Source organism: Lampetra fluviatilis, chromosome 18 (genome assembly GCF_964198595.1).
Source record: "Lampetra fluviatilis chromosome 18, kcLamFluv1.1, whole genome shotgun sequence".
Taxonomy (NCBI): Eukaryota; Metazoa; Chordata; class Hyperoartia; order Petromyzontiformes; family Petromyzontidae; genus Lampetra; species Lampetra fluviatilis.
In genome coordinates this window covers 8808858-8833891 of record NC_136292.1, presented here as the reverse complement: position 1 = coordinate 8833891, position 25034 = coordinate 8808858, and the positions used below count along the sequence as shown (strand labels likewise).

Below are 25034 nucleotides of genomic sequence, written 5' to 3'. Positions count from 1 at the left end.
ATAATTTCGGTTGTGGAAGTTATTTATACTGAGAAAGTGCTGGGACATCCAAGATTGGATGGTGATCAGGCAGCTGGAAATGTGAGAAGCAAGGTCAGGAGTGAGAGGGGAAAAAGAGGAAATTATGCAAGGCAAGCTCAACTCCAACACGACCTTTTTATGTAATCGATTTATGTTTTGCAGCATTTTCGCGAAAAAACATATGCACTATATTCTTTGGTTCTTTCGGTAAAGTCAGGTAGGTATAAAATAAAATAAATCAGATTTCTAGCGCAACAAAAGCGGCCGTCATCAAGTGGGAAAGCATGACAGCAATTTATTTTTTATACCAACGTGACTTTACCGAAAGAACCAAAGAGTACGGATTCCTGCAGTCACGAAAGCTTCAAATCAACATCTCACTATCTATCTACACGTAGCTCATAAATTTGCTAATTGACATTAAGGAACTAAAATCTTAGTTGCATAATTTTTAAAATTGAACAATTATTGTTCAATCTTACATATAAGAGCATGGTTTTACCGTAAGTGTTGTGACAGGAGACTTCTGAGCGTGATTTGGCAAATGATTGGTAATGTGATGAGAAGCAGGGCAGGACATTCACTGTAGGCTCAGAGAACCCCTTCCAGCAGCGCCACTCAGTGGACCAAGGCTCAGCCTCCAAAGGAAGCAAAACACGGGAGACACTGAATAATCTGAAGATACCCTTTAACCTTGTTCAACTCAAGATAAAACACCCAACTCAGAATTGTAAAATTAAGCAAGCATTATGCATTCACAGAGGAGTTTGGTGGCACAGCGTGTAGCACATTGCGCTACGAACAAACACAATTTCTATTCCCAGCCATGGCTAACATTAGTGTGTTGACATATCTAAACCGGTCCTAGGTCTTCTTCCTTCACGAACTCTCTGAGCAGCATGGTGAAGTATGGTAAAACAATGGCCGACACTTGGTGAGACTGTCATCTAGTAGTGCACTGACAAGCGGCTGTAATGCATTATTGTTATAATGACTCACCAGGCTTGAACAACTGCAATGTATTATCTTCATCTACTCACATTCACCGCTGTGGCATCCTGCAGCTGCTGACATGACGGATGTGTGAGTTATCTTCCGTCAGGCACATTGCCCTGAGCGGGAATCTTTGCAATGAAAAATGAGTTTCTCTTGACAACCAAAGAGAACATAGCTTTCTCTTCCACCCATAAATAACATTCCGTCAAACATTTTCAGGTACAGTTATGAACTTGATGTTTTCACGCCAAGTGCCAATGCCTCTGGAGGCATTCGTCAATCAGCAACAGAGGGACATTATGAAAATGACAGCACATTCAATCGGTATGTTTATATCTTTACGTTGTGTCTGTCCTCTAATCCAGGTGGTAGACGAGGTGTACAAGTGAACAAGGTGGGCACCTGTGCAATAAATAATGCACTCGATGTGTTGTCAAATTTAGCAAACAGCACAAGCAACAAAGCAATGATTTTTAGGATTTATTGATATGACTTACAGCACCATGAATACTGTCGCATTTGCAATGACCAGCAAATGTTGTGGATGAGTGCAGACAAAAAACAAATCTGTAAAAATGTGGACTTGAAAACAGCATTAAATGCTACAATGCTTGTCCAGTTTTCTTAGCTGTTGGAGATAAACACCATTTATATTGGAATAGTAGGCCAAAAAATCAATCCATTAAGACAACTTCTCCAGAGCTCCCTCTGATGATGGAGGCCCTTCCACCAGCAGTGACATGAGCAATCAATTTCTGGGCTACCTTTACGGCATGCCTACAGGATAACACTCTAAAAGCCACAAGGAATTAATTCCATGACTTATGCATATCATGCCAATGGACACACACTACAAGTTGCCGTTGTAGAATTTTCAGAGCACAAGCAATACAATCCCAGCAAGGCAAGTGGCCTCAAAAGTACAGAATCTCCATAGAAATATAAAACGAGACAGCAGCTTGAGCACGGTGGACAAATACAACTACACGCACGCTTGGTAGGACAGATATTTTTTTGTGTGCAAGCCTCATTTCTATGAAAGCACCACGTACCCGCCGTGGCGTTGGCGCTGCACGTTGTATCGAGACGTGAGAGATTGTAATCAATCCCAGGTGTTCGCTAGCATCTCAGGTGCGATGGTTTCAAGGGCTTCAGAGTTCTGTGTAGTTGAAGCTAACTCAAGCCTTTCCGTTTAAAGACTGTAAGTCAACTATGAATACATTTTCAACATTTTAGCCACTCAATGCCAACCGACAGATTTTACAATAAAGGTGTGCAGTGCATGTAGAGGATCTCTCAGCCTTATCCAGACCACTTACTGAACAAAACTGAATGTGTGGCCACTTTGTCGTTTGAACTATGAACTCAAAGAGTTGAAAAATTGTGGTCACCTCCGCCATAGGCAGTGACACAAAGAAACAACCCTAGCTGGTTTCATCCTCGTTATGACTCATCAATACAGCACAGTCAGATAACTTAACACTTTGGCGACCCCATTAACACTTACCTAAAAAGGCAACAATTCAAATCTGTAAATGAAAAAGAAAGACTCCATCCCAACTCTTTCAACTGCCATTTATGATTCTTTAAGAATGGATTCTACCTTCACAGACAGCTTGTACATTGCCTAAAACTATGACAAATGATACACGCAGAAAAGTTAAATGCACACGTTCAGCTTACTTTAATGTCAAATAGAGGAATGTAGATTAGCGACAATTACCATTTAAAAATCAAGACATATTTGGTATTTCTTTAGAAGAAACAAAGCATCTGAATGGTGACATCGGCTTAAGCGATGTATAAACCTTACGGCACGTGTGACGTTCTTAATTCTAAAATAAAAGCTTCCACCAATAAGAACACATTGATAACCATCAAATCACATAAGAGTACTCACAATGACATGCTCCAGACATTGCCAATAGCACGATCGGCTACCAGGAGGTTTAAAATCCATTCAGACACATGAAGAGATTAACAACATATTTACTTTCCACGTACCTTTTCTACATTGTAGAGGCATAGTTGAATACAGACACTAATTGCATCCTTGAGAAAAGCATTCTGTACGGTACTTACAGTCAGTAGTGTGGAGTGCTTGGCTTGACCCCTGGTGCAAGGAATGAAACGGGGGGGGGGCTGCCTGCCTTCCTTAACGTGGCCCTGTACCAGAGCCCCATCCAGCCCATGGGCCCCAGTGAACTTGCACCACCTGCACACTCGATAGCTACCCCACTGAAAACATTGTCAACCCCTAGGAGCCAAAAACATCTGCAGACCTCTCCACAAAGATCCAGTCGTACGTAAGTCTTGCACCACAAGCAGCTCCCTGGCACACACAATAGTTATCTGCGCAAGCGCTTATTATTAACACAGCAGTTCAGTCCGCAGTGGTACAATAAGCGTGCAGAGACAGTAATTAGGAAGGTATCAACATTGCGAACACCTGATAGTGTTTTTAATAATCAAATCGTCAAATAATTTGTACATTTTATATATGTGCCATTATTATGGCGCAAGGCTATCACGAAGGCGTTATCTTTCACAATCCGCAGACATTTTGCAATACGAGGCGTTGCTGTTCTGTCTAATGCCAATTGAGTACTTTGGGGGTAAACTTTAGAAGCAGATCTTAGAAGCAGTTCCGTAATATCTGCTTCCGTGGGTCATTCTCTCGAATAACATTTTACGCTTTTGCTGAGATGCAAATGGATTCTTCACATCATGACGATGAATCTCATCACCGAAAGCATGATCGGGATGAAATTTGACGGAAAAAAAAACTTCATCGAATTCAGAAATGGCAGACCAATAAAAAAAATTCTTACAATCACTCTACATAGCATGCTCAACTGGCAGAATGTTGGTGGCAGGGTGCAGGAAAGCGTTCAATTGCAGCGGGCTGCTACTGCTGCCCTTGCCGAACTGGCACATCACAGTGGGTAGAACTGCGACGCCGCCTCAGACGACTGCATTTCCACCTGCGCCATCTTGAACTGCGTGCATCGGAGCCACTGCTGAAGGTGGGGAGGCCCGCGTTCGGCCGACATGCAACCAAATGCGTTGGAGAAGGGCGCGGAGGCTGGCTGGCAGGGTGACGGGCCGGTCAGCCCCACGCCCGGAGAGCGCACACGGCTCTGGACGGCTTGCAGCCTCAGCCGGAGGCCTCCCGACAGGTGCTGCAGCGCAAACAGGACGAGTCGCGGCTATTATTATTGATACTCTTGTTTACCCAGAATAGCCTTCAGTAGGGTCCTGCCTATCTGTTTGTGGTGATATTGCCGTGTCTAATCCTAATTTAGTCATTTGCAGGTAATTTTTCAGCATTAGGATGTTTGGCAAATATCAGTTACTGGAGAACATGGAGAAAACCCCAGTAAAGCAGAGGGAGAACAAAACATTCCACGCAGAAAGGTGCCCGAGTCTGGAATCAAACCCAGGCCCCTTCTTCCTGTGAAACACAAGTGTTACCACTGCGTCACCCTACCGTTAACGTTCATTTACGATACAATTTACCAAGTGATTTGGATTTATAGAGAATATCTAAATGTGACCGCATCTCCATCATACTGACAAACGAGCTGATGTCATGCATTCTATGATGAGCGCAGCCCAACATCAGATGTGTATAAAACTTCAACACATCTTGACCATACCTAATGCAAAAATACGGTTGATATTTTTTTTTTTTTCTCATTACAAAATGTTGTTTGTAAAACCACATTGCATTCGTTTACATCGGAGCTGTTTCTCAGTAGCAGCCCCTGCCATCTGCCAACGCCATCAGACTTCACATTTGCAGCATCAGCAGCGCTCACTCTCCTCCAACTTTCAAGAGACACTTCAAGGCCCCACCTCTCTCGCCTGGGTTTCGATTGGCACAAAGCTTGGCTCGGTGCCTCAGAATTACGGTGATGTATGTCTGTGACATATTGTGTGCGTTACAAATTGCATTATTATTAATGGAACGATAGTTCGTTTTTTGTGTCAAAAAGCATCAATTTGCTTTATAAACTTTTTTGAGGGTGAAAATCAATCATATTAGACTACTTTTTTATGGTCGATTACACGGGCCCCTTTAAAATGGTGGCCACAAAGACATCCTGCTTGATGAAGGCTGGAAACACCCGATTAACCTAACCGTAACCCACAATGTCTCAGCCAGAGGCACACCTGGCACAAAGGTTACTTTTTCACAATAATTTTTGTGTTATCTAGTTAGTAGAGTAATGAAATCGATAATCTGTATAGTTTTAAATTATTTCAATAATCGGAGAGCCCAGCATGAGAATATATATATATATTTAATGACACATTAGAGCACACACAATTCCTTACCTTAGAGTTGGAGTTGATCATTGGTAACCACATGGGCAGAAGCTGCATGTGGAAATGACGGGAGAGAAAAGGTGAAGTAATAAAGGTTTCGCGTTCATTTGTCTTATATTAAATGGTGCCGAAAATAAATGAATGACATGTCACGTAATCCATTTGTGAGCAAGTGTGCTGAACAACAACTGCCTGTTACTGGCAGAGTTTGACTGGCCCAGTGAGCAATGAGGCATTGGCCTGGAAATCCAGGCCTGGAGTTGAGTAATCATCTCAGCCCAACTTATATCTAATCTTCAATGATCGGTCAAAAGAGGCCACTCTCTAACACATCCAGTCGTACTGCTCTCTGTGATTGTTCAGATAGGGAATGTCCTCATATTGTGACATAACACCAATGAGCACAATTGGAATATAATTAATTAATAAACAATTAGTAATACATACAAATACATGATAAATAAGAATGCATAGCACTCTAGATCCTGGCCCAGTTTGAGTCTAGTTAAGGCGTGAGTACCTTGACTAAAATGCTGGAGTTGCAGCCCTGCAAGGCCTCCATGAGGCTGATGACGTGCAGGCTCACCATCTCCACCAGCTGGAACAGACACAGTCATCACCATCGAGCACACAACGTGAGAACGCTATAAATCCTATAGAAGACAAATGCCGTTACACACCGTATTTATGGTCCTGTGCAGCTTCCATGGCTCTTACTACTGGTACGTGAAACCCATCAATATTTAACAGTCTCCAAACTGGTCATTATCTGCAATGTGACACTTCCTTTGGGTCACATTACATCACAGCTACATTTTCTCCATTCAATTCCAAATTGTCCTCTCCACTGTCTATTCTATTCCTCACATTCTTGGCCGTAATCCCATTTGCTATTTGGCACATCCAGCAGTGATCACGAGTGAAAAGTGGCTGGGTGGCTCAGTGCTGAGCTTGCAGCGCTGAGATCCTGGGTTAGAATCAAGGCAACTGCCTGTGATTAAACCATGTTTTCTAGCATCGTGTTTTTTGGTTCTAGCTTGGTCTCCAATGATCAAGCAAAAAGGCTCATCGCAGAGATAACGTACAAACACTTTTCCGCCATCATTGGAAAGCGCCAAGAAGGCGGGTTAAAATGCGGCGGCACCATGCACCCGTACGGTGCGGTTGTGCGCCATGAGCTGCAGGATGCCGGGAGTGACGCGGCTCCAGAACTCCATGGCAGTGAGCGCCGCAGCCGAGCCGGCCTCGTTGAGCGTCGGCGTCCCACCGCCGGGTCCACCGAGCTGCTCGCAGTACACTGTCCACAGTTGAGCGAACACGAACGCGTGGAACAGCGACGACATGTGGACCACCGAGGCCTGGGAACACGGGCACATTGGTCACACGCTGTCTTTCTGGAGCCTGCAGCAAGGCAGCAAGAAGGCGGACGGAGGAAGGGGAGGGAAAGCCATCGACTTTGTCAGGATAAGCCTCACCTTGGAGTGCTCTGAGAAGCCCATGATGATGACGAGCAGGTGATCGGCCACGTGGGGCCCAGCGTCGAGCGGGATGGGGGTACAGGCCGGAGCCATCGGGGAGCTCACGCTCAGGTGGTTCAGCGAGCCAAGCAGCAGCCACGACAGCAGGCGAATGTGTGACACGCACTCTATGAACTCCTTGGGTCTGCAGTGAACAACAAAAACAAGAATAGAAAGGCCAGCGCTGCTGTAAATCCCTGGCAGCCCCGCCAACAATTACATAGCAATGGGAACTCACCCGCTAGCCTCCTCTAGTGAGTGGCCTCCTTGCTCTCTCTTACATTGACCCTGTCGACTACTGATAGGCCACCCTATTCCCCTACCAACTTCTCCATACTATTCAGGTAGCCCTACCCTTCCTGCCCTTTGTTGCACCCACTGCCCAAAGGCCCCATCCTTTTTCTGTACCGTGAGCCTAGCACGAAGCCAGAATATTTCAAGCTGTAGGAAAATTCTGATTTTCAAAAATGCTTCGAGTCACAAGGGTAGACTGACTCCTCACAGGGTGCTGGTCACAGAAAAGCATCTATATGACAAAATGTAATGTTAACCATTTTAATTGAAAATAATTGACCGATGAAAGAATATAATAGCAGATGGAGTTTGTGATATTGATTTTTTTAGCAAAGCTGATAAGTGCACATGCACACGTGCATGTCTATGTGTGACTGCTTTACATCTGCGGAACAGTTAACGTAAAACGCTGCGAACCAGGCGACCCGAGTTCGATTCCTGCTCACGGTCAACACCAGTGACAGTCCTGGGTCTCCTTAGAGACTCAGCCTCAAATGAGAACCTAGTGCGATGTGTAAACATTGTGACTATGGATATAAAGGCGGCTGGGCATAGTGCTGGCCACCTACCCCCTCGTGCACCGTGCCAGCCTTCATAGGTGCATGTTAGCAGTACTTTCCCCATGAGTCTATCAAGACTATAAAGGGGAATTGTTGTCTTTGTGTTTGCTTGACCCTATCAAGTCCAGTTTGTGCTCGCATGCAAAGCTGACCCTTGCTGCATGGTGGAGGGTGGGTGGAAGAGCCAGGGCAGGCAGCGCATAACCGCCTTGTTATCACGGTGATTTCCCCGAGTTATCTCCATCGCCACCACCTGCGACAGCCCCACCTTGAGCTGGCCGCCAAATGTGTCCTCATGCAAGCTCTGGGCGCATGCCTTCATGTGCGTCTGTGGTGGAAACGCAGTCAGATTCACAAACATAAGTTAGCAGTCTAAAATTAAAATGATTTCCTGCCTAAATGAGCATTGCGGTAGTGTGCAACTCCTGTTACAATCCGGTGGTGAAATTCCACATCCCTATCGCAGAACGAAGTCTGTCCATAGGATAACCACTGTTGACTTTCCCGCAGAGTGGTAGAAAAATGTGAGTAGCCCAATAATATTATTGGCGAGCGTCGAGAATAAAAATGGTTGTAGAATGGTGTGCAGGGTGGGGGCGGGGTAGTGCACTGTGCTATAAACCCGGCGCCATAAGTTTGATTCCTGTACAGATACACGATAGCTACAGTGTCAACTCCTGGGCATGTCACGGCCGAGTTTTACAAAAACCCTTGCATCTAAAGTGCACATGTAACCATACCTGACTGTTCAATTAAAAAGTCATACATGTGTAGTGTTGTAAGGACGAGATCCTACACTTCTTTATGGCACACACTGTTTATTATCTTAATACACAGTCCCTATCACACTAAGGGGTATATGGTCCCCTCACCCGTTACCCTCAGAAGGTACAAGCCTCCGGACCTTGCAGGCTATCTAATCTCCCTGCTATCCCAGCGTCCTCTGGCTGGACCTAGGGGATCTCTCCCCGACCACTGGTTACACTGAGCCCTAGCCCTGATAAGGGCTGGAGGGCTTGGTCCAGGGTCCTAGACGTCTTCGGCCGACTTGGGTCTTCGTGTAGCAGAACTCCTCCAGAGCTCTCAGTGCTCTGGCTTTTATACCTATTCGTGGCCGGGTTGTCCAATCCCCGGCCACCTTGTGGGACCCTCTGATTTGTCCTTCCCAATCTGGGTTTGGATCCTACCTCACCCCATTTGACCCTGACCGTTTGATTGAGCGGGAAACCCTTGTTTACGATCTGCTCTCACAGTTTGCGAACAGCGAGTAGTTAACACCACTACACATGTATATAAAGTTGTGTTAACATTAGTAAAACACAATAAATGCAAATTTATATTAATAATGAGTGCTTCCTGTAAAAGACATACTCTGAGCTTGGTGAGTGTATGCAGATCGGCGATAAAGTCCAGAATGTCCATCAAGTACTGCCTGACGCACTCCATGGCAGCCGTCTGGCACTATAACAGAACAAGAGAGTCGGTATCTTGTCAGAGAAATTCAGCGACACGGATGTGCTCACTCACTATGGCAGAACCGCGCGAGGACTCACTGTTGGTAAGTTGTTGATGATATTTTTCTGGAGGATCAAGGAGCTTGCCAACCTCGTGCCTACATCAGAGCAAATAAACTGGGAAACAAAATACAAGACACACCAAGCAGGTCAAAATGACGTGTGTGTGTGGGTGGCAGGGTAGCACAGTGTTAACACTTGTGCCTCAGCAAAAAGGACCTGGGTGCCATTCTATGTAGAGTTTGTATGTTCTCCCCATTTTGCAGAGTGTTTGAGAGTGAGTGAGAGTGTACGAGTGTGTGGAATGTGTATCTTCTCCTCCTCTGAATTCTCTGGTTCCATCCCATAGCAATGTAACTGATATTGGCCAAACCTTCCAATGCTGACAAAATACCTGCAAATTTCTCATTTGGGATTCTACATAGCAACATCGCCCCCATCTGTGAAAACTTTGCAATTGAGGGTAATGCTATCTAGGGATGTTATCTTCCAGATTCGACAAGATAAAACTGAAAAGGTGTCTTGAGATTCAGTAAGGCTTTCCTGGACATACAAGTTTAATCCTATTATCTAGGTTATAACACCAATTGATAGCGCATTGATCAATTGTCATCAGAGCTAAGAACCCACACCTGAACAAGGTAGAGAATGTTTGTGTCCTGCAAGGTGGACTTGAACTTCAGTGCTTGTAACAGCTCAAGAACGACACTCCGAGTCAGATAGAGCTTGTCTCTCTCCTGGGGGAGAGAAAGTAAGATCCTGCCTGAGAAAATGTACGGCACTTTTCCGAGACTGCTTGGCTTTATAAAATAATTACTTAATTCAGAAATTCCAATGTGCTGACAAATACATTAATCAATGAATGTATAACTTTCTCGTGCCATTACCTTTGTAAATCCCTTGTAGCAAAGGGCGCAGAGTTCCATGACATAAGCCAGATTAAAGTTGGAGTTTTGGATCACAAAGCCGAGCAGCTTAGAAAACTGTTCAAGCAGACTCTAAGATTCAACAAGATAAAACGGAAAGTTAAAAAATGACAACACCTCCTGCTGTGTAGAACATTTAAACAAGACAGTTAACTTACTACTGTGCATTGTTATTTCATGTCGAGATTGTACTTTAACTAGATTTTTTACTGCAAAACAATTCCCTGGAGGTAGTGGACTACGTACCCGTGTGGCGACAGTTGCAGGGATCTTGAGGAGACTGATCATGATCCGCAGGCAAGAGTCCAGGCAGCACTGGCACATACCACATACATCGCGTTACTTTGCATCAGCACCAAAACGGTTCAATGTGTGCAGACTTCATGCTTTCACATTGGCTCTAGCCTATTCTCAGGACCTGGTGATGACACCCAACTATAGCCGGGTGGGATATTATTACATGTGATGTGTCAGCTGCCCTATTGTGAAAAAAAAATGTAGTACAGTAAAACCTTGGATTGCAAGTAACTTGGTCTGCGAGTGTTTTGCAAGACGAGCAAATTTTTAAAATAAATATTAATTTGATAAACGAGCGAGGTCTTGCAATACGAGCAGCACGTGTATACGCTTTGTCTGCCGAGCGTCACGTGATCACAACTGATATACGAGTGCTTTGATATACGAGTGCTTTGGATTACAAACACGTTTCCGGAACGAATTATGCTCGCAATCCAAGGTTTTACTGTACATCGAATAACCCAGGGTTATTCCCAATTCATTCATTCTCTATATTTTTTACAAAAAAAATATAACTGACCAAGCATATAGAATAAAAAAAATGCAAGGCTATGAAAGGGTTAACAAGTACAAAAACACAATTCATATATGTATGTATTTTAAATGTGACTCTTGATAAACAAAAATGTAATTATCGACACTGAATTTTCTGCAGCCACTGCTCTCCCTCAGTGTGGGTCCTTAGTCTACCTTGACAGGCAGGACTGAGGATAACTTGGGCAAAAAGGTTTGGAAGTGGTTACAGATGCCAGCCCACAGGTTGCTGGGTGACTCCATGGGCAATGCCTCCATGAACGTGGCCAAGTTGTCGAGGCATCTGAGCATTGCTCCCCCCATCGGCAGGTTTTTCTTGCCATTGAGGCCCTGGAGGAAGAAACTCAGTGGGCGTCACAGTGTCAGGCATGGTCCTCTTCAGAAACAAGGCACACTGACGGGAGAGTTTTGCGAGTTCACGTCACACGGCAACTGGTTAAGTCCGCTTACCTCGAGGAGAATGTTCAGGGCAGCAAGCGAGCTGAGTTCTGAAAAGTCAGACAGGGCTGACGACAGCGTTCTTAGGAAGTTTGTATCTGAAAAAAACAAGTAAACAAACGAATTGAAGTATTAAACATATAAAACATTATAGATGATCATGCAGAATTATGGGGAGCTGCTGTGGTGTGATGGTACACTGGATTTGCAATTCAGACCGATATGAATCCACCTTCCGGCACAGCAGTTGAAACGACAGTGCAAATTTATAACATGTCCCCGCCTCTGTCCACCCCGTAGTAGGTCGCGTGTTGTGAGTGTAAAGTGTAGGAATACACACCTCTGTCAACACGTCTCATCAGTGTGGAAGAGTTTCAAACACATGCACTGTGTGTACAAAGAGCTCGTAGCATTGAGCATCATGCAGAATCAGTGAACGTTTTTAATATTCATCTTGTTTTTTCTTGTCATTTAGAGAAATGGAACAAAGTAGAAAAATGGACCAAATAAACTCTACAATGTTGATCTCGTAGAGCCACTTCCACCAGTCGTGGCATGAGCAAGCAATTGCAGGACAGTACCTGTATCTTTTTTTTCAACGTGAATATGTATCCGTGTGCTTATTTAGAAAAGGTTGCATTAAACATAAACCATTATTTACATAGCAGGAGTGCACACTTCATGTACACTCCCAGAAGGCCTTGGGGTTGATGGGAAGTGTAACATAAACTTTATACTTTTATGTGTAGATATATATGAAGAAAAAAATATCTGCTTATTTATTTTATCTATATTTTGCACAACACAAAATTATCATTACGTGTTTTATAGTGGATGTTGTGGCTGTAAAAGCCAACGAATCACGACGAGTTGCACCGCATTTACAGCAGCCTTGTGTATGCAGCACTTCCCTGTAAAATCCAGTTAACATGGGAAGTGAACAGCCATCACACACACACACAGCACTGCATACAGTTTGAAGAGGGACCTTTGATGTTGCTTTGGAAGAGCTGTGGCAGGATGCCATTCGGAGCGAGCTGGTGGAAAACGCAGCGCAGAAACTGCTTGGCGACGCCAGGTGCATTACCCGGAATCACCACACTGGGGACACAGAACAGGAAAGTAATTACAAGCCACCATGTGACCGTTTCACCTCATCTATACGATGTTTAATCACAATACTGCAGGTCACAACAGTTATCTTTACGCTTCTTCCCTTGAATTGCACTACTTTTGAATTCCTTCCCTTCATGTCCTTCCGTAAGCTGTTATAAGCTTGCTCAAATCAATAAAAGTGTTAACTCTATTTTTATTTTGATAGTGCTCTTTGTTGCTGGCTGCCCTGCCTGAAACGTTGAGCCTTTGGGCCTGAGCTCAGTAATGAGTTTAAAACGAACCCAAGAGTCATTCCAGCTGACTCACCCAGCCCAGCTTAACCTCATCACACTGGAAATAAAGCATAACAGCAATTCACCCAGCACAAGAGCAATTCACCCAGTCCAAGTCTTCATTATGGTTGTAAAAAGGTAGGGTCCACGGCTAACTTTGAGCAACAAAGACATTTCCGAACTGCAAGGCACAAACTACCATGATGATCGGAGCCTGTCATCATGACATGCAAGATGTTCAAGCAGCCACTGTGCATATGGAGCTATTTCACGTAAAAGTAAATAATTAGAAAATAACAATCGACATCTTTCATCATACGTTACAACACACTGCAGCAAATGTCCACGGTACAGGGGAATTGACGCAATGGAGGCATGGTCGTCATCCTATAGTGGATTGAAAGTTGAGGCGAAATCATTGTTAGAAGTTAAATATCCAGGTTTTGGTGCTCGTCTAGGATTGCCAAAGGTGAGACACAAGAAGTAAAAACGGATACGTGGGAACACATTCCTGCGGAGGGTAGGAACGTTGGGTTGCTCGGTCAATGGCCAGGGTCAACAGCGGCGTGGTGTATTCCGCAAATATGCCCGACTGTGAAGGCGGGCACAAGCCGGCGTGAGTAGGTTAAACATTGAGTTTTATAAGGGCACCACGGGGTGACCAGCCCCTCCCCACCCCTCCCATCCCCCACCCTCCCCACCCAGCCCCTCCCTCCCCACCCAGCCCCTCCCTGCACGACGGACGGACACAATAATCCCCTGTGGGCTGGTGTAACCAGGAGGTTCCTACCAGTATAAACTTACCTCTCTGTTTGCCATGGATACGTCGCACTGGATGCCAGTCTAAAAGTCAACATGTAATAAAGGGCAAGAGTCATGCAATAGTCAGTTAAGGATTAATATGAAAACTGATAGCTATGTCATACGAAAGATTTGTAATTCTTCGTCAATGAGGTGGTTTGGTGAACTGAAAAAAATATGCCCATGACATGTAAATGTGCATGTAATCTGCTCAGCCACTTGATATAAATCTGCTCCAAATAATAAAATAATACAAATTCAACTGCATAGGTCTTCAAGGTTGTGCTGTATAGCTCGGTGATGTGTTTCAGGTTGTACCGCACTGTGTTGTTTTTCACGATGTCCAAAGTTTCACTGCATGACCTAGGCGAGCCGCAGAATCTCCCGGCACATGGAGCAAAACGTTGGACATCATCGTGCCGAACAGCATGCGGCACAACCCAAGACGCATCGGAGAGCCATATATATTCTACTATAGGTAAAAAGTAATTGGTACCAACGAATACACTCCTATAAGAATAGGTTTTACCCTTTCTGGCAATAAAACAGGTGTTAAGATGTTAAAACACCAAAGAGAATCGTTTTTCAAGGAATCCTGAGCTATAAATGCCCTGATAGTGCATTGTCTTTGCGCCGTTTGCTTTTTGGCGTTCTCTGGTCTAACACTGTGAGACGAGGCTCTAAATAAAGCTGCCTCTGGTGTAGACCAATCAGTTTAAAAGACAATGCATATATTACACTATGTAACACAATTTTTGTTCCTGGGTAGTAAGTGTTATTTCGTAATTGCTTATTCCTAAAAAGTATAGAAAATGGCTATTATTCTCCACAAACTTTGATATTGTGACCAGGACAGTGATATTTTGAAATTTACCTATTTTCAATGAGGAAACAGACGAATGTGTATTTTCGTTCACATAAAGTCATAAAAAACAACAATAATCAAAATTAACATGTATTTATACTAAATTAATACAAAAATTACTACAAAAGATTTAGAACTGAGTAGTTTTTCGAGATTTATGATTAGACTGTAAATTACTTTCACGAATCAGCCGCAAATGTAGTCTCCCATCATGCTCTCGTTATACTGTCCTTGGTAGCGGCATTCAAAGTCCAGTATATGCTGGTGGAAGCGCTCGCCTTGCTCCTCCAAGTACGCTCCCATGTTCTCCTTGAATTTATCAAGATAAGCATCAAGGATATGGACTTTGAGGGACATCCTACAGCCCATTGTGCCATAGTTCTTCATCAGTCTCAACCAGCTCCACATAGTTTTCGACCTTGTGATTGCCCAGGAAGCCAAGAACCACTGTGACAAAGCTGTCCCAAGCCACTTTCTCCTTACTAGTGAGCTTTATGGGGAATTCATTGCCGTCCAGGATCTTCTTTATCTGAGGTCCGACAAAGACACCGGCTTTGACCTTTGCCTCAGACAGCTTAGGGAAGAAGTATTGAAGGTACTTGAAGGCTGCCGACTCCTTATCTACAGCTCTGACAAATTGTTTCATAAGGCCCAATTGGATGTGCAGTGGTGGCATCAGCACCTTCCGGGGGTCCAGTGGCTCCCACTTGATGTTGTTCCTTCCCACAGATAACTTAGTCCGCAGTGGCCAGTCCCACCTGTGGTAATGCGCCTTGGTGTCCCTGCTGTCCCAAAGGGAAAGATAGGAGGGAAACTTGGTGAAACCGCCTTGGAGATCCATCAGGAATGCCACCATTTTGAAGTCTTCGATGACCTCCCTGCCATCCTCATCATTCTTAAAGGCGTCCAGCAAAGTCTTGATGCTGTTGTAATCCTCTTTGAGATGCACCAAGTGAACCAGGAGAAGAGACAGGTACTTGTTACCATTATGGAGCAGCAAGGCTTTGAGGCTCCTGGATGAGCTGTCAATGAAGAGGTGCTACTCATTCTGGTTACAGGCGATTCCGATTGCCTCAAATAAACTGGTCACATTGTGGCAGAAGCAGAGGCCATCTTGGCGGGTGAAGAAGCTGCAAAAAGGTTGGTGACGCTTTCTCTGATCTGCGACTTGCACACTTTCATCCAACAAATTCCACTGCTTGAGCCTCGACGTCAAAAGCTCGGCATTGGACTTGGTGAGATCAAGATCTCTGATCAAGTCGTTGAGGTCTTTTTGGTTGGGGTAGTATGGGTTTCTCTCCTCAGCTCCACCTCTGAAATTGTCATCTGGATCTACAATGTCTTTCTAGCTCTCTTGACTTGCTGCTCTCTTCTAAAGACGGCTGCTCTCTCTCCAGAGGAGTGGGTATGGGGAGCTTATGACAATGTGGCACCAGGGCGATGGATGAAGGAAGGTCCGGATACGTGATAGCAGGTGCATTTTTGCCAGTCTGACAATTGGAAGGGTCCACCATGCAGAAGTAGCAGTTGCTTGAGTGGTCAGTGGGTTCCCGTGAAATTCTTGTGATAGCGAACTTCATGGCTCTCATCCTACAAAAATAAATTTATTTCACCCATGACTAATGTGTAAGAGATTCTTGCAACATTTTTCATTTTTTTCAATTACATTGAAAATTGTAAAACATTTTAAAATGAAAATCTTTTATAATTACAATTTTTTGAACAAATTAAATAACAAAATTCCGAGCAACAATTCTACATCTTACCTACCAAAGTGTTTTGCATTGCTCACGGGTGAAATGAGGTGCCCAGGGTTTGTCTTGATCCCCGACAAGCCTCACACATCTTAGCAGATGCTTCCACAGAGTACTTTTTCGCTCTTGTCTTGATAAATTGGCCAGACATAGCAAAATGCGTCTGCTGGATGCTTGCAGCCTCTTGATGCCATCTCAGAAAAATGCACTTAGGCAGCTAGAACTAAAATTAACGGGTGGGTTTCAGGCCCCTGTATATATACTATTTATATTACTGGAAAGTTCTAGAATGTTCTAGAAGTTACTCCAAGTTTACTCAGCACTGAATCTATCTGGAACATTCTGTAAAATAGGTAAATTTCTAAATATCACTGTCCTGGTCACAAAATAAAAGTTTGTGGGGAATAATAGCCATTTTCTGTACTTTTCAGGCATTAACAATTAGGCAATAACACTTATCACCCAGGAACAAAAAGAAAATTTGTTACACAGTGTTATCAGACCATGTTTTTTGTTTGCATGTTTCTGTTTGGTGTTTTTACATCTTAACACCTGTTTTATTGCCAGAAAGGGTAAAACCTATTCTTATATTTTGATACTGGCAAGAAAGGTCCCATATTGAATACACTCCTGCAAGTTATAAGTTGTTCACATTGCAAAAAAAGCTAATGTTTGAGAAATGTAGTGCTGTGTCGTGAACATGTGGCTCAGCGGTTTTGCAAGTGGCTAACAATTCAGAAAGGTGCCAGTTCAAATGCTGGAAGCAGGTTGAATCAGCCCATCAACCCCCCAGAATGAGTAAAGTAAGTACCACTTTGTTGGGAAGTCAACAGTAGTTGTCCTATGGATAAAACCCACCCCCGCCATAGCAATTTCCACCACCGGCTCAGGGCTGTAAAATTGGAGATTAACAATGATAAATGTTTGAGAAGTAAATTACAAAGACTTTTGAGCAAATACAATACATTATTTGCAAGGTGAACAATGTGTCCGCAATTAAAATGGCGTTCCGTCTCTTTGGCTCTTCCAAATCATCGTTTCAGATACACATTTCCATAACGTACCATAAGAGAAGCAATGCGCAATATGATTACCTGCAGATGGCTTGAAGGATGTCTTACAATAATTCATGTGAACATATGTATTGCCATTGTTCAATGCGACCACAACAAAGCGTTCAAGAGGTAAGGGACCATCCCCCTACAAAGGATGGTACATTCCTGTTACAGAGACCATTGCTTCCTCCTACAAGCTCTGCAGCAGCAGACATTGTTATACTAGGCCTGCCTTTGTACAATACTTGGCTAAGGAATGTACCATGTTTTGTTGAAAGGGGGTGGTGGCCCCTTCTTGTTGGACCCCTGCTGAAGAGTAGCGGCATCACACTGGATGTAGACTCAATATGGCATTGTAGACTCAATATGGATTGGTGAAAGTGAAAGTGGTAGGCACAACGACACCACCAGCATAGCCAGGTCTCAAGCCGGTGGAAGGCAAAGGGGAGGAGAGTAAAGATACCTTTCATTCTGAGAGGGATAAAGTGCATCAGCTGCAATCCTGAGAGACAGAGGAACATGCAACAGGGCCGATAAATACTCACCTGCTCATGCAAAAATAAAATTCAAATCAAGGAAAGGAGGATACATTCAATTAAATCAATAGATAATAAAAAGAAAAGACAATAAAGAGATCCTTCAATTTAACGGTAATAAACCGCAGCTAAGGAGGGAGCAGTGGCGCAGTGGTTCACACGCTCTACGATGAACATGGTGACCTAAGTTCGATTCCCAGCCATGGCTAACATAAGTGGCAATACTGCAATATCTGAACAAGACCTGAGGCCCCATTTACCAATCCACACTCAGCAGTGTAGTGAAGTATGATCAAACCAACCTGTATCACTTAAAGCCCCTGGGAGGCCTTCATTCAGCAATGGAGCTCAATGCCAATGTTGAGATCTGCTAGCCACGAGAGGGCTTCAGTCATTCATGTAGTTTTTCCATTCCCCTGTTGAAGGCGTGCAGGCTACAGTGGTTTAATATATAGTGCATAGTTGTGGTTGAATGGCCCCAATTGTACCGTGACTTGTCTTTAATTGTCTATTCATGAAGATATGCGCATTGGCCTGTTAATGCTATTGATGGTTACACCACCGGTGTGTTCGAGCAATGTGCGATGAAAGCCAGGACGTGCGATGATGATTGTGTCTCGAATGAGGTGTTTATTCTTGAAGTCCACGTTGTTCCACTCTGCTTGCTAGCGTTCTTCCGGATCTGGGTGAAATTCTAGTAGTAGCGTGATCCCAGAAAGGGGATGGGCACTTGAGTAGGTGGCGGTGAGGTACATTGTTGAGCTCATTGTTGAGGTGGGTAGGTGGTTGTTGTTGGCAAGAAAGTGTGTAAATGCTCTTGCATTCTCTGCGGATATTTTGTGGAAGAATGTTTGCCAGAATAGGGAGCCAGGAGGTTGGTGTTGGTTACAGTGGTCTGGCTATGATGCACATTCCGTTATTCCATTGTACATCAAGCAGTTTTGTGTACGAGCTCCTGGACCAGGCTGGAGCACAATTTCCATTACAGGACTATCATGGAGGCATTTATTAGCATGCAGAAAGAAAACAAAATCACAATTTTCCTATGGGAGACTATATATATCAATCAGTGTAGTGTTCTGATGAACTTATAGAAAGGTATCATTTGGGCAAAGCTTGGTGGGTAAAGTATATATATATTTTTTTCAAAATAGTCCACTGGCATTAATGAGAAGGCACTCAGCAATAGGTGCCAGCTACGTTTGGTTAGGGAGCTGGGAAAGTTAAGTCCTAAAATGAATAACAACGTAAAAAGAAGCAAGTCAACTCAGATTTAGGTAAAAAAAATCATAACATACTGAGGAGACCTCCTTAATAAAGATGCGCACCGTCAGGGTAGGAGCAAAATCGATCATTTTGTTCTCAAATTAAGTTTACTAAAACATTTAAATTCATATATTTTAAGTTATTTCAAATCCATTGAGCGAGTGTTTCAAGGAACTCAGCAAGTTGCAGTCAATGGAAAGACATTGGTAGGCTCTGACTTGTGTGCTCTCCAATAAGAACATCTCACAAAAGGGAAGAGTAGAGAAAATATTATTAAGATTATTCACATGCATTTGTGGTTAATAATATATAAGTGAGAATCATATTAGTACAGATAGTAGCTTGAAAGGTGAACATGGTTAAAGACTGACATACGTGTGCCAAGTACAGACTATTAGCATGCCCTTGCAAACACAAGGCTAAGTGCTGTAATTTGCAAATATATTAGAAGTGGGAGAGTGTTCAAAGAATTGTAATGCATAGCAGGGATTTTGAGATGAATTCCAACCAATGTAAACATTAAGTGTCATAAGAGATGGAAGCATCATAGATTGTTTACACTATGAGATCTCTTTTACCAGTGGCAAAATATAATGGTAGGTTTTTACCCTTTTAACTGGTACAAAACTGACACCTATATTCAAGGCATCATGTTTGCAATGACCACAACACAAGTAGTCAATAAAGCAAACAAAAAGAAGCAACTCTGATAAGGATAGTGCATATTATTATCCTTATCAGAGTTGCTTCTTTTTGTTTGCTTTATTGACTACTTGTGTTGTGGTCATTGCAAACATGATGCCTTGAATAAAGGTGTCAGTTTTGTACCAGTTAAAAGGGTAAAAACCTACCATCATCATAGATTGTGTTTTAAGTTCTTGAATTCGCCACTTTAAATTGTAAACACAAACCACACATGAGTTTAATTTAGATTATTTCCATTTCATTAAAACAACAATATTCTCTAGAGAACATTGTTCTTTGAAGCATACTCGAGTAACAAGACAATGTGGCTTGCACCCATGACAAATGTATTAACATTTACAAACCGCATGACTTTTACAATAAGCTTCTGCATTCCAAGCCTACATCCATTTTCCTTGTAATATTCACATCCCGGAGGTAAGCGGAGAAATAAATACCTGCCGACAGACTGCAGCATATCGAGCAGCAGGGGTGCGGCGACCTCAGGGCTGAGGTGGATGAAGGTGGACAGTGTAACGATGGACAAACTCAGCGTGTCCTCATCGTACTCCTCCAGAATGGCGCCGCAGTCGTGGCACCTGGGAAAGAAAAACTATCGTGCGCACATCTCACCGGTACAAACGCCACGACTTCATAGGCACAGCCCGTTTGTCAGTCCACTGCTGGATGAGGGCCTCCCTGCGCCATATGGATCTTGGGGGCTATTCGACCATTTTTTTTTAAGTTGCTCAATACGAGTTTGTGAAGGTGGGGAGCATATCTATTGAAGCTGAGAATGAAAGTACAACAATTAATTCTGTGCACTTATTTCTGCTCACAGCATAGCCCAGCAGCATATGACAACCTGTTTTATGCATGGCGGTGGGCGCGTCAAAATCCTGCTTAGCTTCTGGAATATGACGAGATGGCACACATTCTGGGTGACTCAGTCATAGGCCACCACCAGTTAACTGGGACACGAGAACAAATGCATTGCTTCACAATGGTGGCAGCTGCTGCTGTACATCCTGGTGCCTGGAAAAGTCGAGGCACAGATACTAAGTCTTCTCTGTTCTCCCGTGTTTTTCCCACCTCCGTTTTTCTTTTACTGTGAGTCACCCTCTTCCCCTACTAATGCCATGATAGCACTGTTATTTGCATGTGCTCTGTACAGTGCGAATAGATGCAGTGTTATTTAATTGCGAAGGAATGCAAATCTTTCTTATCTGTTTCAGACATCTAAATTTATTATTTGACGGCACTATAAAGTAATTACATTGCTCACCAATCTACGCAAACTCGTGTACAGTGGTCGCAGTGCCACACAGTCATTGAATAATGTCCGAGGCTTCAAGACCTAGGTGTGGACAATTCATGGATACATTCTCAAGAAATAAAATTAAGGGAAAAGTGTTTCCTCTCTTCCTCTGCCTTTAACGGACTTTATCTCTTATAAAATAAGTCCACCTGCTGTTTATGTGCGGCTTCTTCCGATCCAACCTTATGTAGATGCTCCCGAAAATCAAATTGCATTGCATAACCATGGACAGGTCTGCAACCACAGAGGTACAACTCTTTTCGGCCCTGCACAAAGTGAAAAAATCGGCAGCGAATGCACGGTACCTCTAATGGCCAAGGCAAGCTCAACTGTGAACTTGCGGGATCGTGGCTGCGGTGCGGGGTTGACGACAGGCGGCTTGAGAATTCATGACGATTTTCAGGGAGCTGCTCTTTGTGGACAATCTGACCTGTCCGTTGCCAGGGTCGGCTGCTCGTCCGTGAACTCCTCTGGCACCGGCACAAACATGCTGGGGATGCTGGCAGCTGACACCAGGCTGTACTTGGTGCCTGTGACAGCACAGCAGAGGGTCAAGTCACTACATCTTCCTCGTCACATGAGCCATACGGCAGCACTCGTTCACATTTGCGGTCTCGAGTTGAAATTTGACTTTCGAATGATGATGGGGGATGAGCAGTCTATCCAAATTACGACAATGGTTTGTTTCAACTGAGTGGTACTTATTTCATCGACAACATGAAGATTTTTTACTGGTGATCATCCGATTATGCCATAGCTACCACACAGAATTGAACTCCGAATGTTCACGCTAATTTGAGCTGCAATAAAATGATATGAGACATACAAAACTAATACGACCACATAGGGTTTCGCAATTGTGCAGAGTACCTCTCCAATGTGTGTTTCAGGGGTTGTCCTGCGTGTTGTTCAGCATGATGATGACCATGTCCAATGTTTTTTGTCCATGTGCTGGAAGCTACTTAAGAATTTAGTTCCTGAAGGAGTTCCCAATACATGGAGCAAAATGTGGACATCATGCCAAACACGCGGTGCAATCCAAAAACACGTCGATCAGAGAGCTGCAACTTGTTCCAGTCCAACTCTGCAAGCGGCGATGCCGGACGCAGGTGAGGTCATGCATCGTGTACTTGCCTGCCTCCCAGGCTCCGAGAGGCTGCGGACTGTTTCCCTGCTGCTCCAGCTGCTGCCTTAGCGGCTGTTGCAGTGTCAGGACGCCCAGAGAAGCACGCTTCATTGGCTTGTAATGAGCTGTCAAGAAAGAGCCCCAATAAATGGTGCAATTAGATAAAAAAACAAACGTTATCTTTTCGGCACATTCGGATATTGCTTTTCATGATATAGCCTGGCATGGCATACAAATGGAGAGGTACAGGCTTGGAATTACACAGACAGATAGAAGACCACATGGATCAGAGAACATGCGCAAGTTAGAGACGTCATCTTGCTTGTTAAGAAAGTGACGCATCTAATCTCATGAGTACCGATCGTGGGCCTGGGCAGGGCACGTTGCTCAAGGAAAGATGGCCGGTGGTCAAGACTATTGACAGTGGCAGCCAAAGGAGAGAACACACCTGATAAGTCATCCACTGCGGAGACAGATCATTGTTGATGATGAATCACATAAGCAACTCTTACACAATCATACATGTCAACCCCAAAGGGTTCAAATCAGTGAGACCCCCTCCTGATAAATCTTGGGGAAAATAAAAAAAAAATATCGATATATGCACGCAAACCAAAATAAAAAAAGTACATGCTTATAAGCATGAAATGCAAACCCTTTACTCAAATAACTTGCTCCTTACAGCACAGCCATTGCTCTCACTGTGAAATTTGTCCTCAAGTGCTGCACTGTCATATTTTCGTATGCCCCTGACACCGCTGCCACTTTAATATCACATCTACACAGTGCAGAAAGCATTTTGTTTTCCGCGTGTGGATGCCACGAAGCATCTAGTGGGAGGTGGGGGGGGGGCTCGGGTTACTCCGGACATCAAACATACAGTACAACCTGAAAAAAGGTAAAAACGTCTATAGATCAGGAAGATGTGCAGAAAAAAACAGGGAAACGTGGCAATTCATTACATTGACTGCTTTCAGCTGATGCAGCCGTTCCAAATGACTGCGCAGAGGTACTTTCCCGAGGCAAATCCAGCGTTGGGGGACCACCTACAGCAGGGCCCGGAACATCTGAAAAAAGTCAAAAATAAGCCACAATGGGTATTTTTACTTTTGTAAATTTTCCCCAGTTGTATACCGATTGCGCTATCGACATCACCTTATCAGATGCATGAACCATTTGGATCTCTCACAGAGCAGCATATTTCGTGTTAGAGAACAGCTCAAAGCAGAAGAACTTCCTGACATCCCTTCAAGTAACGTCTGATCCCCACAGTAGAGGGCAATACCTTCCCTTGACTTCGCATATGAGAATAACATTCATTGCATTAAGTCAAGCCGATATTTAAATTCTCAGAGCTGAAATTTAGTCAAATTAAGGATGTTGAAGTAAATTTAATGGAATGGATTTGTTGTGTGGTCATTGGTGACAGGGCTGGGACCATCATCTAAACTACACTTGAGAACAACCTACTGACGCACAAAGTATTGACACGCTAAACAAATACAAGCGCTCCCACGCAGTCCACGAAGCGTACCTCCATCGTCGATGTCTATGGACTGCTGCGGCATGCTGAAGGGCATGTCCAGGTATTCCCTCTGAATGGCGCTGACAGCGATTTTCCGCTCCTTCTTCTGCCGGGGAACAATTTGAATGCGGAATTCTCCCTCTTCCCCCTCCTCTTCCTCACCCTCCTTGAGGTCACCTTCTTCTATGGTTGCCTCGGTCGTTTCGGCCTCTCGATCATCTTCTGCGACAGCGCAGGACGGCGTGCGCTCCCTCTCACCGTCGATGCCGTTGGAGGGGCTCTCGTCGGGGGGAGTCTCCTGCACCGCCGTGTGCTTCTCGAGGGGGCCTCTCTTGGTTTTCTGCTTCGCGCTGGCACCGTTGTCTCTGTCCGACGTGCTCGTCGAAGCCGGGCTGTCCGCGCCGCAGCTGAAGATTTCGAGGCACTCTGACGTCGCGCTTGGGATCGCGGGAAAGTCTGCCGCGCTCGGAGGCTGCAGCCAAGCGGTGCTGTCGGGCACCCGGATGGAAACCTCCCCGGTGCAGTCCTCGATGTTGACCATCACCACAGGTGTCACCTTGGGGCCATGACCTTGGGTGTCCATACCCTTCAAAGGCTTCCCTTCTCCCCGCTCGTTCTCATCGTCGCTCTCTATGATTTGCAACGGCGGGAGAAGATCAAATGTGAGCGAATCACTGTCGGAACTTGTGATCATCGACAGCTTTTCCAAAGCGGCCGTGACCGCCTTGTCAGGCGAGATACTCATCAGATCGCCATCCTTTCTGTTCTCTGCTTCAAACTCCTCAATGTCCTCGAGCTTCACCTCCGGCACATCCAGGAAACTGAGCCTGATGTCGGGCGTGATGCTTTTCGTCATCTGCTTTGCCTTGGCCGCCGCTGCCACGTGCTCATCGCCTCCCCTCTGGTGAGACACAAATATCTGGCTGTCGGGCGAGGAGTTCTGGCTGGCGTCGTGGTGTTTGGACGATGGCAAGAAGCGTCTTTCAATATCTGGACTGGCGGAGAAGGACCTCCTGTGGCACTCCACCAGGGCTGGGTGGAGTGGCTCCGAGTATGTGCTCCTGTGCTCCATGGACCTGTGCTTGGGCCGCAAGAGCCTCTTGCTGGATGAACTGATGGATGGCACTGAGATGGACACTGAAAGCAGCTCCTCCTGGGTTTTTGGCGAGGGGCTTGACTGAGACTTTAGGATGTCGTGCAGGGCACATTTATCTTTGTATTGTGATAGCTCTATGTCTGAATCTAAACACACAAACACACAGCAGTTAAGTTGATGATACATTTTAA

General features: G+C 44.5%; 1 protein-coding gene across 7 annotated transcripts in view; it reads right to left on the bottom strand.

Moving 5' to 3' along the window:
- Positions 1–2776: 2776 nt before the first annotated feature.
- Positions 2777–25034, bottom strand: part of UNC79 (unc-79 subunit of NALCN channel complex) — a 53786-nt gene continuing 31528 nt past the window's right edge. For 5 of the 7 annotated variants that reach the window (XM_078864543.1, XM_078864545.1, XM_078864547.1 and 2 more), the window contains 21 exons: positions 23757–24989; positions 23185–23289; positions 22231–22347; positions 21527–21626; positions 20237–20377; positions 17756–17794; positions 13622–13660; positions 12418–12530; positions 11442–11527; positions 11148–11321; positions 10407–10475; positions 10122–10232; positions 9867–9971; positions 9274–9351; positions 9092–9181; positions 7873–8048; positions 6825–7011; positions 6507–6707; positions 5870–5947; positions 5359–5400; positions 2777–4199 (listed from right to left, as the gene is read on the bottom strand). In XM_078864543.1, the coding sequence (XP_078720669.1) occupies positions 3954–4199; positions 5359–5400; positions 5870–5947; positions 6507–6707; positions 6825–7011; positions 7873–8048; positions 9092–9181; positions 9274–9351; positions 9867–9971; positions 10122–10232; positions 10407–10475; positions 11148–11321; positions 11442–11527; positions 12418–12530; positions 13622–13660; positions 17756–17794; positions 20237–20377; positions 21527–21626; positions 22231–22347; positions 23185–23289; positions 23757–24989 (3530 nt within the window). In that variant the 3' untranslated portion in view covers positions 2777–3953. The remainder of the gene's footprint in view (positions 4200–5358; positions 5401–5869; positions 5948–6506; positions 6708–6824; positions 7012–7872; positions 8049–9091; positions 9182–9273; positions 9352–9866; positions 9972–10121; positions 10233–10406; positions 10476–11147; positions 11322–11441; positions 11528–12417; positions 12531–13621; positions 13661–17755; positions 17795–20236; positions 20378–21526; positions 21627–22230; positions 22348–23184; positions 23290–23756; positions 24990–25034) is intronic. The other 2 variants (XM_078864546.1, XM_078864549.1) reach the window with 1 other exon arrangement.